At 43.3% G+C, this 13,181-nt stretch overlaps 1 protein-coding gene across 2 annotated transcripts in view; it reads right to left on the reverse strand.

The window, feature by feature from the left end:
• Positions 1–4: 4 nt before the first annotated feature.
• Positions 5–13,181, reverse strand: part of LOC110842394 — a 37,602-nt gene continuing 24,425 nt past the window's right edge. The window contains exons 13-26 of one of the 2 annotated variants that reach the window (XM_035846004.1): positions 12,668–12,912; positions 9,858–10,679; positions 9,300–9,446; positions 9,081–9,192; positions 8,896–9,005; positions 7,649–7,855; positions 5,290–5,517; positions 4,230–5,012; positions 3,986–4,019; positions 3,704–3,779; positions 1,309–3,629; positions 1,080–1,245; positions 835–968; positions 5–764 (exon numbers count right to left, since the gene is read on the reverse strand). In XM_035846004.1, the coding sequence (XP_035701897.1) occupies positions 350–764; positions 835–968; positions 1,080–1,245; positions 1,309–3,629; positions 3,704–3,779; positions 3,986–4,019; positions 4,230–5,012; positions 5,290–5,517; positions 7,649–7,855; positions 8,896–9,005; positions 9,081–9,192; positions 9,300–9,446; positions 9,858–10,679; positions 12,668–12,912 (5,800 nt within the window). In that variant the 3' untranslated portion in view covers positions 5–349. Of the gene's footprint in view, positions 765–834; positions 969–1,079; positions 1,246–1,308; positions 3,630–3,703; positions 3,780–3,985; positions 4,020–4,229; positions 5,013–5,289; positions 5,551–7,648; positions 7,856–8,895; positions 9,006–9,080; positions 9,193–9,299; positions 9,447–9,857; positions 10,680–12,667; positions 12,913–13,181 lie in introns of both variants that reach the window. The other variant, XM_022088129.2, reaches the window with a different exon arrangement.

A 13,181-nucleotide genomic window follows, 5' to 3' on the forward strand; every position in this document is an offset into this window, starting at 1 on the left:
GTGCTATTTTGTGCATCGAGTTTGTATTTTATTTCAAGGGTCATCATAAATGGTGCACGTTCATATTCATATTTTCACAAATATCATTGGAATCTCACAAAGTTAAATTATAGAATAAAATATCACCTTAACTGTTTATTAAGAAAATATTATTATTTTACACGACTTAGTTTATTAGTTTTCTGTAAATTGATAGTGTCAGTTGTCATAAATTCTCAAATCTCTAATTTGTCTGTCAAGTAATACATCCCAAAACGCATGCACACTAATCTGTCTTGTAAAAAATTGCATATCAGGTACATTGGTCAATCGAGTGAAGTACAAATAATTACATTATCTTTGTCGCACATTATTTATACTTCCGAATTCGCTTTTTACTAGAATCGAGAAAATCTTGAGCTGAGATATTTTCCAAAAAGTTAAGAGGGGTGACTTTTCCCTGTCTTTTCTTTCCACTGCTCCCCCCACCAGAGGAGGACGGGGCCAAAAGCAGCGGCTTCTTCTCGCCCATCGTCCTGTCATCGTCGTCTTCGTCATCTTCCTCGTCCTCGTTTTGTCCCCCTTTGCCACGCCCACCGCCGCACTCTGAGCAGGAGGAACAGGAACACGTGGAGGAGGACGAGGAATAACTTTCACTGCTGTCGCATCGACTGCTCTCAGAGTCCGAATGACTGAGAATACTTGTCCGTCGATCGGAACTTTTTTTCACGTGGGTCAAACATTCCTTTTTCCGAATCAAACTTAATTCCAGCCTCCTCAGAAATCTGTCAAGTAAAAACGCAAATAATTTAGTGTTTTACTAGGGGAATAAATAATAAATAACTTTCTCCAAACCGAATTTGATGGCTGATTGTTCGGAGTCTTGAAATCTTGCGGATGGGAGGAGTAAGTGTCCTGCTGGTCAGTTCGCTGCTACCTCCTCGCGATAAAGCGGACGCTCTGGGCTCTGGTTTCAATTCTTCTTTGTCCTGTTAAACAACATAACATACAATTTTATTAATGGCTAGTTTTGCATGTGAATTTAGAAAGTTCTGCGTCACTCGCTTGTAAATACGCGTTCAAATTATTTATGTTCTTACCATTGACGATTTAATGGAACTACTTTCTTCCAAGGATCCTGCGCATGGAAGAAATACGCTCGGACTGCTCGGCTGATTTGAATCCTGGTCCTGGAAAATGGGAAGGGGGCTGTTGTTTCTGCTCGTGTTGCGACTATTTTGCACAGAGCTCCAACTTGTCCTACTCCTGAAAAAACGATCAAATATAATTGAAGTGCTTTTATCGTTCTGGTAGAAATAGCAAACCTACCTTGGTCGTGATCTTATCGACGCGAGACTTTCTGAGGAGCTTGAGCTAGCATTATCCATGTTAGGCTGAGCCCTAATTCTCCGTTTCGGACTTGCCCTTTTGGGCGAGACTGAGGAAGATGGGAGAGCTTTTGCCAAATAGGGTGGCAAGTGGAGATGCGAAATTTGCCTAAAATCAACTTGGAGTTCACCATCTCCCGAAAGGATGGGATCTTGGGAATCACCACCGGTTGCTCCTTTGTCACTGGTCGTATCAGCGGATGAGGCCGGGTTTGCAGATAGCAAAGTATTGTTGCCCCCTCGCGTCGGTTTTCTCTCTTTCCTTTTTCCTGCGGATCGTCTTGGGGGATTTGAGCGACTTAAGGGAATCAGGCCAAGTCTTGTCCCAGAGGTGATGGCTTGAGTATCCGTCTCGTTGTTATTCGTCAGAACCTCAGAGCTCCCACAATCGTAAACCCCGTCAGAATCTGTTAGCGGAGATCCGAGGAAGCTGAAACCGCCCGTAGCACTCAATTCACTTAAAGGACTTTCACTTCTGGAGCTTGCCGGAGAAAGTCGCCGTTCCTTCTCTTCTGGAATTTCTATTAAATTTCCACAGTTTTTTCTCCCGGATAAATTTGAGATTGAATTTGACAATGGAAATATTATCGTCACTCCAGTTGTAGACAAGAAGCCTCGATCAACGTTGTTCAATTTGGAGTCCAGGCTAGGCCCCAGTCCTCGAAGTAGCTGTCCCTTCTTATCCAAATTCCGTCCGTCAGGAATGGAATTGGGATCACTGGGTGAATACTGATCAACAGCGGAAGCATTCGATCCACCAATGTCCAAACTCCGACTCTTTGGCATTCCTTTTTTGGGAACTTGAAGCAATGTGTTCATTTCATCGTTACGTTTCATGTCTTCCGAGAGGATACCAGGCTGCTGATCTGTGTTCATGGACATTGCTGGGTTGTCAACTTCGGATGACAAGGTGATGATGGCGCAGCTTTCGACATCAGTTTCCACCTCCACGGCTGAATCTGTTTCTACCTCAACCACCACCATCTCGCCTCGTCTTTCTCCTAAACCAGGCCCCTCGTGTTCGCAAAGCATGTTTGAGTTATCACATAGTAATCCAGATGTTGCGTGGTGAGGAGCGTTAAAGGAGCTGCGACGTAGGGGAGCAATTAAGAGTTTCTTGGGGGTTCCTGGGGTCAAGGAAGCCCTTCTTTGGGCTCCGTGGAGATGGGAACAGGTGTGGTAATCTTCTGCCTCGGATGGGCAAAGGGGACTCACGGAAGGGCAGCGCGAAGGACAGGGACTCGCCATGGAGGAGTACCCTGAAGTGCTCAAGTTGGACTCGGAGGGGATTCGGTCCGATGTTCCAGCAAATGGACTCAAAAAGCATAGATTTGGACGAAGAAGCATGTGTCGCTGAGCGGGCGTGTCGTCGCTGGACGACTCAGCCTCTGAACTCTGATTTATCGTGATGGTTGGAGGGACCAACGGGTTTTCCTTCGCAGAATGTTCGAATATTATGCTTGGAATCATTTCTGGTAGTGTTTTGCAGAGTGAGTGATGTGAAGCGTCCTCCTCCTCACAGTCCATCTTTGGACCACCTGTAATAATGGATGGAAACTTGGGCAGGTATTCTGCGACAGGAGTTGCATATTCAATGTTGACAAAAGGAACGACAATTTTGACGTTTCGATCATCGTCGCCAGGCCCCTTGTTGCTGCAGCTGAGAATTTCATTGGCAAAAATGAGAGGTGGGGGTCTGGTTTTTACACGTGGCGAGGTGAGTGGCGTTTCCACGTCCCTGACAGGGGACTCAAGATCAGGCTGGCTTTCCGAACATCGTTCTGGCGGAACATGGATCAACACGTCTGGAATCACTTCCGACTCACCGGTTAGGCTGTTGTAAAACAGTTTGCTCTGTGCTTTCTTTTCCTCTTCCCTATTGTTTCCATCAGGGTCACCCTCAATCATGTTGAGAGTATCGATCTCCGTCCCTCCATCTTCAGCAGCATCGTCAACTGATATAGAAATGATTGGGATTCGCAACATTCTTGGCGGAGGTGAGTCTTTCTTTGAAGAAGAGCTTCGCGTCGTGTCATCATCCTCCGAGCTCATGAGGATTTTAATGGAGGGGAGGTTCTCGTCGGCGGACATTCTCTTCATCATTGGTGTGTGACAAGGTGAATGCGATGGTGTTCCCAACGGCGTTGGCACTTCGTGGATTGGAGATAAGCAGTAGTCTCGCATCGGTACTTCCAACGTGATGCTGGAGGCTGGCGGTGCTCTCCAGCATCCTTGGTTTTGAGCAAATGGGTCAATCACGGGCTGTAATTTGAAAAACAAGGAGTGAAGTGAATGAATAAGAGAGCTTTCACAATTTTAGTTCAACTTTGACGTACCAACTCGATTGTGTTGTTTGGTTCCGGAACTGATGTGATCATCAAGGCTGGAGGTCTAATTGATAACAGCGAGTTTCTTGGAGAGAGGAAAAGATAAATTGATTAAATTGTGGCTTTTCATTGTTAAATGTTAAGTTAACTGAACATGATCAGCACTATAAATAAAGTGACATTTAATTATTATATATCTCAAATATTGCTTTCTTTAATCATGTTCATTTAACCTTGTCATTGAATCAATTAGATTCGATTTAGTGATTTAAAATCACTAAATTTAATTACCTCGGAGAACTGGGAGTTGACAGCGGTGTTGCTCCTGATAGAAAAACAATTGGTTAGAAAATAATATTTTTATATGTTTCTAATACATAATACGGCATTGTTTTTTGTTTCGAACATTATTCAACATTCTTTATACGCATAGTTTTGCGTGTCTCATGTGTGGACCCATAGTTGCGTTCGATTGTAGTACTTAGAATAATATGAGATGATATAAATAATATGATTAGCATACGAGCCGACCTACCTGCTGAAGATTCCTCGTTCTCCGAATACTGCGGACTGGGGGGCGCAGAATTGGACCCCGAAAATCTTTTGAATAAAGCCAGCAGTGAGTCTGCACTAGCAATTTTTGGGATTTTCTGACTCGGCTTTCCCAGAGCGTTGCTTGAACCTCCGGCAGAGTTGCTCGCTCCGGTGGGACTTATACATAATCGAGTTGGAAGTTTGGGAATATAAATTGGATCGGGAGTTGTATCTGATGAGGAGATGTCCATGTAGTCCTGATCCGTCTCACTGTTCCTTCCCCGGTTGTAAGCCTTATTGCTTCGGCGAAAATGACCCTTCCTGTCCTTCTTTGATTGTGGTTTCGGAGCAACCACCACCATTTTCGTCTCCTCCGTGCAACTGAGGTCTGAACCCGATGAGGACGAAGTGATTCCTGAAGCAGCGAGTTTGTCCAACATCCGTGCAAACGTAACTTTCTTCTCGGCCTTGATTGCTGCCTGTGTGGAGAAGCTGGTCTCCTCCTCGTCGGCCCCTGCCTGTCTCGATGTGCAGGGTTCACCCCCTCCACTGACGGACCCTGCTTCACTTTGCATGGACGAGGCAGAGGCCAGGCGAAGTCGTCTCTCGCTCATTTGTATGATTTCTGCCAGCGTGGGTTTCGGAGTCGGGGCTGGTTTGCTTTCTCCGTCCAGGGATGAGCTCCCCCCTCCTGAAACCAGTTGCTGAAGGATCAATTGCTTCTCGGCCGGATCACGTCGCACTTGAACAGAGTAATTTCGTCGTCGGTGAGGACTTGGGGTTCCTGCAGAGCATAATTATTGTAATAATGAGTTAATCTCATCAATAATACATATATTGCACATCTTCCTCCTTAACAATATGCTAGCTATCTCTGATTCTATCAAAAATGCATAGTGCACTGATGGGACATATGCTAATTACAGAATGCATTTGATAATCTCAATTAATTTCAATCTCCGCCACACATATATAATTACTCGTTCTAGTTTTGCATATGTCCATTTTATGATGGATGACCATAATTTACATAATTAAGAAAGTGAAAGTTTGTCACTCACTCATCATGCTCCGGGACGGACGAAGGAGGTCGTCGAGGCTGAACGTTCTGTTCTCATACGAGTGTGGGCTGGCCCCAGTTCCGGAAACGTTGGAGGTGGCGGAGGAGAGTGAGAGGAGCGAGGGTTTGCGAATACCAATCCTGCCAAGAAATGACCTGGACGCTGGAGGGCTGACCGCCTGTTGTTGCGACGTACCTGGAATTGGTTCACGAACTGAGGCACCCCCACCTACCCGAAAAGATGGAGAGCGTCCAGAGGAGACTTATTTCGGTTCGAAGATGAGAAGAAAACATCGAGTGCAGGCACGACAGCAATGAACAGCAACATCAAGCCAGCAAGAAGAAGAAGAAGAAGAAGGAGGAGGGAGAGAGAAAAAAAGAGATAATTCAGCACGTGACGACACCTTACCTCCAAATTCCAGTGTCAATCAACACCAAAAGCAAAAATATTTTGCAACAATAATAATAAATTTGACAATGGGTTCATTTTTGTAATTTCTTTATTTCTTTTTGACGGGAAAGGAGAAAGCGTAGGAAGAAATTGTTCACACTTGATCTCTCAGAGATGAGATGATCGTGACCCTTGAGTGAAATTCTCCTGGCATGTTTGCTCACCACTACTGACAATCTGTCGAGGATAACTCAATCTACTAGATCTACCAACTAATTCTACGTACGTACTCATGTCAAGTAAGAATTCGAAAATAAACGTAATTGTTCTCACTTTGCGGAGGGGGATGGATGGAGCAAATGGGACGGGCGGAGGGTTTCTCTTTGTCGAGGAGTTTTGATAAGGTACCAACCAACAAAGATTATTCAGACAATTTAGGCGATGCGTGAGAAGGGAAGGCATTCAACTTGCTTGTGTGGCATGCATTTCGCAAACCTTTTTTCATTCACTTCATCCTCAGTCTGCGGTAACAAGAATGAAAAAGAGCACAATCATAATGTTAACATAACTGCACACATATCTCTCCAATTCCTCCAGGCGGCTCCAGCCAGTCAGGGTGGCCGCCTTACAAAATAGCAACTCAAGTATTCATTTCCATGTTTTGTTACAAGAAGTTCTCTTTTGTCGTGTATGTCTCAGACTTGGCTGGCTATGTAAAGTACGTATGTGTGGAAATATGGAAGTCGAAATGGGAGCCACATGTAGTCAAGTGTGCTGTCATATTTCAAAATTATGGCTTTCGGATATTAAACCAGCTCGAAATGGGTTTTTCGGAACAATGATTACGCAGGCTTAAAAAAGTGACAGGTAACGACGGCGTTTGCCAACGCTGGAAATGTGAAGCTGTGTCGAAACCGGTCGGTGGTGGTGTCCTCAACGAGAAGGAACGCATTGTTAGTTATTAGCAGCGATACGTGAAACTAAAATATTATTAAACTTAACGATGAGTTACTACGATAAGTTAAGACTGAAATGAGACCACATCACATCACGCTTTCGGATATTCCATAACACGTAGTAGTAGTACGTACGATGGTATTTATTTACAATGCAAAAAATGGTGAGACAAGATTGATGATGAAGCGAAGAGAGAAGAATCTCCTTCTCATATTGCATGCAGAAGAGAGTGCGGTTGTGGGTGTCGGAGGTACAAAATTGCTTTGGGTGACGGATGATCTGTCTCAGAAAAAGGAATGACATCGCCACCACCGTAAAAATGCTAAACTATTTTATGATACAATCTTCCAGAGAAATGAGCCGCGCCAACCAGGAGATGACGAGAATGGGCTACAGACAATAAGTGGTGAATGCGTCATTATTAAGGAGTGCACACAATACGATCAACTCGTGAAATGTTTGCTATTTGGAAAATTAAAGCATGTGCAAAGCCAAGCCAGCAGCCGGTGGGAATACGAGCAGAGAAGAAGGAATATGAACTAAATAAGTGATGCTGGTGGTCGTGTGGTTAGTTTTTGGGGGAGAAAAGAACAACTTTGAAGTAGACGTTGCAATATCAAATGTATATCTGGCTCGAGTAAAAGGTAAATAGCGTAAATAGTGAATAAGAAGTGAGCTTCCTGACTTTTGTAGTACGCTGGAGAGCAAAGTATGAAATATTTGGATGGTTTTGACTTGGTTTGTGGTTCCTCGTGATGTTCAGACTCGTGGTGAAAGAGATTATACAGCAGAGAAAGAACGAGTACGAGGAGGGGAACGCGTGGTGGTGAAAGTTTTGCTTCACATTTGTGGGAAAGAGAAAGAGAAATACTGCGGTATGGTGTGGGGTAGGGTACACAAGATGAGAGAGCAATAAGATCTTGTCTTGAGGGAGGAGAGAAAGAGAGAAAGTATGACGACGAAGAGAAAGTGAGAGACATTTGAGAAGTTAAAACACATTATCTCATCATACCCCACGAGATTCCTCTATTCTTGTCCAGATCCTCGTTCAACAGCTTCTCCAGTTTCTCGGGAAAATGGCGTTTAAGACACCAGATGAGACCAATTACACCCAACACCCCCGTCACCGTGAGCAGTCCCAGCCAAAACGGCTCCTCAAACACGCGCTGCGACAAGGGCTTGAAGGGGATCACCAACATGCGAGACTCGCACTGCGGACCTGTGACAAGAGGAGAAAGCTGATTTATTTAATTCCGTATGCGCATTTATTACAGGGATATATTTCTTATGCATGTAGTATAATTCTGAGCATTTATGGATGTACAGACTTCGTTTCATCCATAAATGGATGAAACGAAACGCGCATTATGCACTAGCTCGACCAGTAAAATCTTTGCACGGCAAAGCTTTTGGATGGCACGCCAAGGTCAGAGTTGGATTTGTTTGAAATTAGTTGGAATCCATCCACCAAAGAATGACGACTGTGGACGTCAAAGGGCGCAGCCTATATTATCAGTAGCTGACCCTGCCGTATAGCCACCAACGCTTCGCCACTCTCCTCGTTTATACTGCTACATGCAACTACCCAGCTCATAAAAATAAATAATTTCGTTACGAGCACTAAATTAAATTGGTTGCGCTTTCTGCAACCAAAAGTGCATCCAATAAACTCGCTTCATTTCACGGTAATATTCGTAAACTACTCAAACATTTATGAAATGTGTCTCCTGTGAATCCCAATCTCCAGAAATGTCGTCGTAGAAATGTTCCTTTGAAAAAATCCAGATCTGAGATGGCACAAAATAAAAGCAAACTCCGGCTGAACGGACTTTGTCTACGTAGACACACGTTAATAGAATGACTCCCTTTATACTTTCTCCTGGCCAAGTTACGCCATATTTACGCTACAACATTGGAACAGGCTAATGTCATCACCATTACAAACCAGGAGTTGGGGTCATCCAGCATTGAATCATTTATTTACATACGTAGTACAACAAATTGAAAATCTGCAGCTTTTAGACCTGTTGCATTATTCACAGCTACATACAAGCCAAACCTCCTTTCTCGTCTCTCTTCTCTCGGTCTGTGAATGTAAGTAACGTCGAGTGAAGAGACTACTTTCGCACGACTTTTATTCGGAAGGAGGTATTTCAACTTTTATTTAAGCTGATTAAACGATCTTACGGAGGAGGGTTGAAAATGGAGCAGTGTAAAAAGGTCCACCACATATTTAATAAATATAAAGAGTTGATTTACCTTCCCACCAAGCATAGCACATGCATTTGTACGCAGTCTTGTTCGTTTCCACGCAGGAGCCATGACCGGAGCATGGATTGTCATCACAAGGTTTCATTCGACGGTCACATCTAACGTTTTCATATTTTATTACGACGCTATACATAAGCAGCCCACACATAATAATTATAAATCTGATGGTAAACCTTTCTCCGCCGTAGCCCAACTGGCACACACACTTGATTGACTTTTCCCCTAAAATACAGTCCCCAAATAGACACGGGTTTAAGTCGCAAAGACTGAGCCCACAAAATGGACCTACATAGATTAAAAATTAAACATTGATTATTGCATTGCACGAAGTTTGGCTCGCAAATAAATACGTAACGCCGACTTGGAAAGAAGAGACTCGTAACTTGCTTTACCTGTAAATGGAGCTGTGCAACGACAAATGTGGTGTTTTCCATTTTCAGATATGCAACTGCCCCCATTAGCACACGGGTTATTCATGCAGCCATCCAATTTGAGGAGTCGATCTCCATCCGCTAAAACTTTGGCTCGAAAGTTCTCGTCTAAAATGAAGTAGTTGACATTTTAATCTCAACAACCCACGGAACAGTGTGTGATAAGAAAAGAAGGATCTTGTTCTCCAAAAAAAGTTTCAAAGAAAAGAAGCCAACACGCAACCACTGCTGCAAGGCAAACCCACCCCACGTTCTACATACACGAGTAGTACGTACCTATGTATGTGCATACATACGTACATAATAGGAAATATAGGAATATGCAAAGTTGTACTTAAGATGGATCGAGTAAAAGTTTAAGTTTCTGGATTTATTTAAACTTTTCCCGACTTCTTGTTGGGAAGATTGATGGTCTCGGTCGGTGGTTGGAAGAGACAAGAAAGTGATACCAATAAAGTGGAACAGCAAGAGCGACGTCACAGAGTGATGACGAAACAAGGTACATAATTGAGTACTTACCCAACATCGTCACAATACGTGCACTCCACATCCGTCCTCGGAAGCCAGGCGAGTAGACTTGCCGCACATCCAAGCGATTGAAGGTGGATCGGAAGGAGATGGCCGTGTTCATTTGAGTGATCCCCTGGGAAATCTCTTTATATCCCACTTTATTGTTAACATTACTATCACCATTCTCGTTACTCGTCGTCGTCACAGGCGAGATGGTCTTAACAAGGTTAAGACCATCTCTCATCCGCCCCGATGACTTGGGCACGATCGTCGAACTCAACGTCGCCACTTGGACCGATTGACATAGTTTCCACGTCGTCCCATTGGTCCCATGGTAAGGGTCTCGGATCTCCAGATATGATTTCGCCGTCTTGGAACAACTACTCGTCCCATTAATATTTAGCGTTAGCACATAATTGGGCGGAGATGACAAGGCCAACGTAATATTTGTATTCTCGGGCGGAATCAGTGGGAAATTTATCGACGTCAGAGATACTGATGAATTTGCAGGCGTCGCCACGTTCAACGTCTCCTCCAGTTGACCAGGAACGGCTTTGAATCTCCCGAGAAATCCACGCCCGGATTTTCCAATCGGCGAAACAACGTTAATTTTGATCTTCTCTCGGATTGACATGAACGATGTCCTGTACGAAAAGGCGGTGAGATTTCCGCAGAGAATAATCTCATTGTCGGCCGAGGAGTCTCCATCCTCGCGAACACCTCCGTCGAGATCCACAACGACGTGGTCTTGCAGGTGACAAGAAGTGTCGCTCGCAGCGTTGAGATGCCCAAGCTCGAATATCTGGAAACTCAGCCATATCCTCTGTCCCACTGTGAAATTCAATACATGCATAAAAGAATTTTCACATATTTATTTAAAGCACAAACTAGTTAGACTAAACGAGTCTCTCATTAAACTGATGAGTTACGAATGAACGTTACATAATAACCATAACCTTACATAAGCACATGAACAAGAAAATAAACTTCAATAGTGAAACATTGTTCCATTTCATCTCCATTTCTCAACTAAATGGAAGAAAAACGGGGAGTAATACGGCATTTCTGAATCCGTTTGAAAAGGAAAAGGGTTTTTGGTTGAATGCATCCCAAGACTTGGAGCCCTTGAACCATGAACAAGTGGGCGTGGGTTGAGCAGCGTTCAGTTTATTCACATTTTAAAAATTTAGGAAAAATCACTCGGCTGCAGCTCACTCTCTCGTCGTGTAAGCATCAACGTAAAACAAGAATCAAGAAATTCAAATCTTTTGGCAATCAGATTTCGCCTTGTGTTATGTATTATGCAAATTGAACACATGAACGTGTTTCAAGAGGTAAACTGATTCCGGTGAAGTGATGCTTAACACAAGCTTATCGTAGGAAAAGAAAATACGGATTTTAAAGTTTTCTCTTGTAAGTTAATAAAGAAACTCTCTCGAATTTCTTCGCCAGATTAGCTTAACATTTATGAACGAGAGAGCCGATAAATCTACATCGCGTACACTTTGATCCGTCCTCAACAAACTTCCGCCCGTCTCATTCTAAAGTTTTTAGTTTCCCAGAAGGCACTTCATGTACACACAATAGTGAAATAAATATGCTTTTGGTGGAGCCTCCTTAGCACCGTTGAGATTCTCTCATCGTGCCGCATAAATCAGATCCTTTCACTTTCCACAATATTTTTCCCCTTCAAATCTGCAAACTCTTCCTCAGTAGCGCAGATAAGATACGTACATAAGTAAGTTCCTAAACCCATTCATCAATTTATTAGCACTTTCTGGGATAGTAAATAAGTAGTTTTGAATGCATCATGACTAATGACTGCTGCGTACGCTATCAATCGCGCAATATTTGTATGTATACGAAATTAATGTGTGATTCCGACGGAATGGAGTGCAGTATACAAATTCAGGAGCAAATAAGCAGCTCAAATCGTAAAGAAAAATATGTAGACCTATTTTTATGCACCCTTTAGAAATTCCGTGCGAATGATATATTGTAGAAGACGACAAAATAAATCAGAAATAAATCAGGGACGCTTATGCACTTACAAATTTTATGCTTGTAGAACAACGTACTAAAGTATTTTACTGGTGCAATTAATCAGAACTGACATGTGCTTATAATTAAGATGGGGAACGTAATTACAAAGTTTCATTAATTTTTCTGTTGACACAGAACATGCAATTTGGTTTCGTTTAAAGGGCTCGTTCTGAATCATTAGTTGAGTTCCTCAATCAAAGGAGGGCATTATTCCTGTCGAAACTGGTGGCTGTTCATTGCAAACGCAATAAATCATTCTAGGAGACGCTCGTTCCGAGGAGAAAGCAGACCAAGTGGGTGAGAGAGTGAAAGTGTAAAGAGGGAGCGCAAATAGAAGACACAGCTCTCAAAACGTAGTAACGTCAACGTGGTTCCCTCTTGAAAAGCTTGTACTTTCACTACTTATGAATTGTGAATAAGTGAATAGGCTCTAAATGTCAAGCTGCACTATTTGTGTGTCCGCAGGTCAAAGAATGGCTCTCATTTGAGGGGAATGGGAGAGCGTGTATGTGTAGCGGTGTTGTTCACCCACTTTCGTATGTACACTCGTAGAGAAAGTTTGGTACACGCTTTGAGAAAGTTATTCAAACATGGAAATGTACTTTGTGGATTCGTAATTTCCAAAGTTGTGGGATGACACCTCCTCATCATCCCCTTCAATGTTTAATTTGATGGTACAGCCGTTTACATCCCGGAGGAATGCCCACCGACCGACGTTATGTTCACCCTTCACTCCCACTTTTGTTAATTTAGGTGAAAAGGAATGGATTCTTTACCTGGCGCTACGATGGTGTATGCACAGTTGAGATTTGGGAGATTGAAATGAGGAAAGTTTGGCGAGTGGATCATGGCATCTTGAATTGGGAATCCGTTTCCTCCCAGCCCTGCCAAAATCGTCCTTCCCGAAAGACAACTCGCAACATCAACAGCTCGCCAAGCAATCTCGAACCCTGTTCCACTGTGGGAAAAGTCGGCGTGGAAAAATACGTCCAGCTCATTTGACGATGAGACGTAGTCCAGTCTGCAACACAAATGAAGATTGGCACGTTTTATGAACAACGATAAAAAACTCACTCGTACACATAGAAAGGAAGGAAGGAAGGTAGGAGGATGTAGGACAAATGGAGTGGGATGGTCCGAGATGGATCACGGACTTTGTTTGGTCTTTAGTCGCAGGAAGAATTTCATGCCCGTCATAATGTTTAGTCGACTGTGAGTCGTTTCAAACTTCATTTCCGATTTGAACATATAAACACACTTTCAAACCCGTTGGCAGATGGGCCAACATGT

Source organism: Folsomia candida, unplaced genomic scaffold (assembly GCF_002217175.1).
Source record: "Folsomia candida strain VU population unplaced genomic scaffold, ASM221717v1 Fcan01_Sc001, whole genome shotgun sequence".
NCBI lineage: Eukaryota > Metazoa > Arthropoda > Collembola > Entomobryomorpha > Isotomidae > Folsomia > Folsomia candida.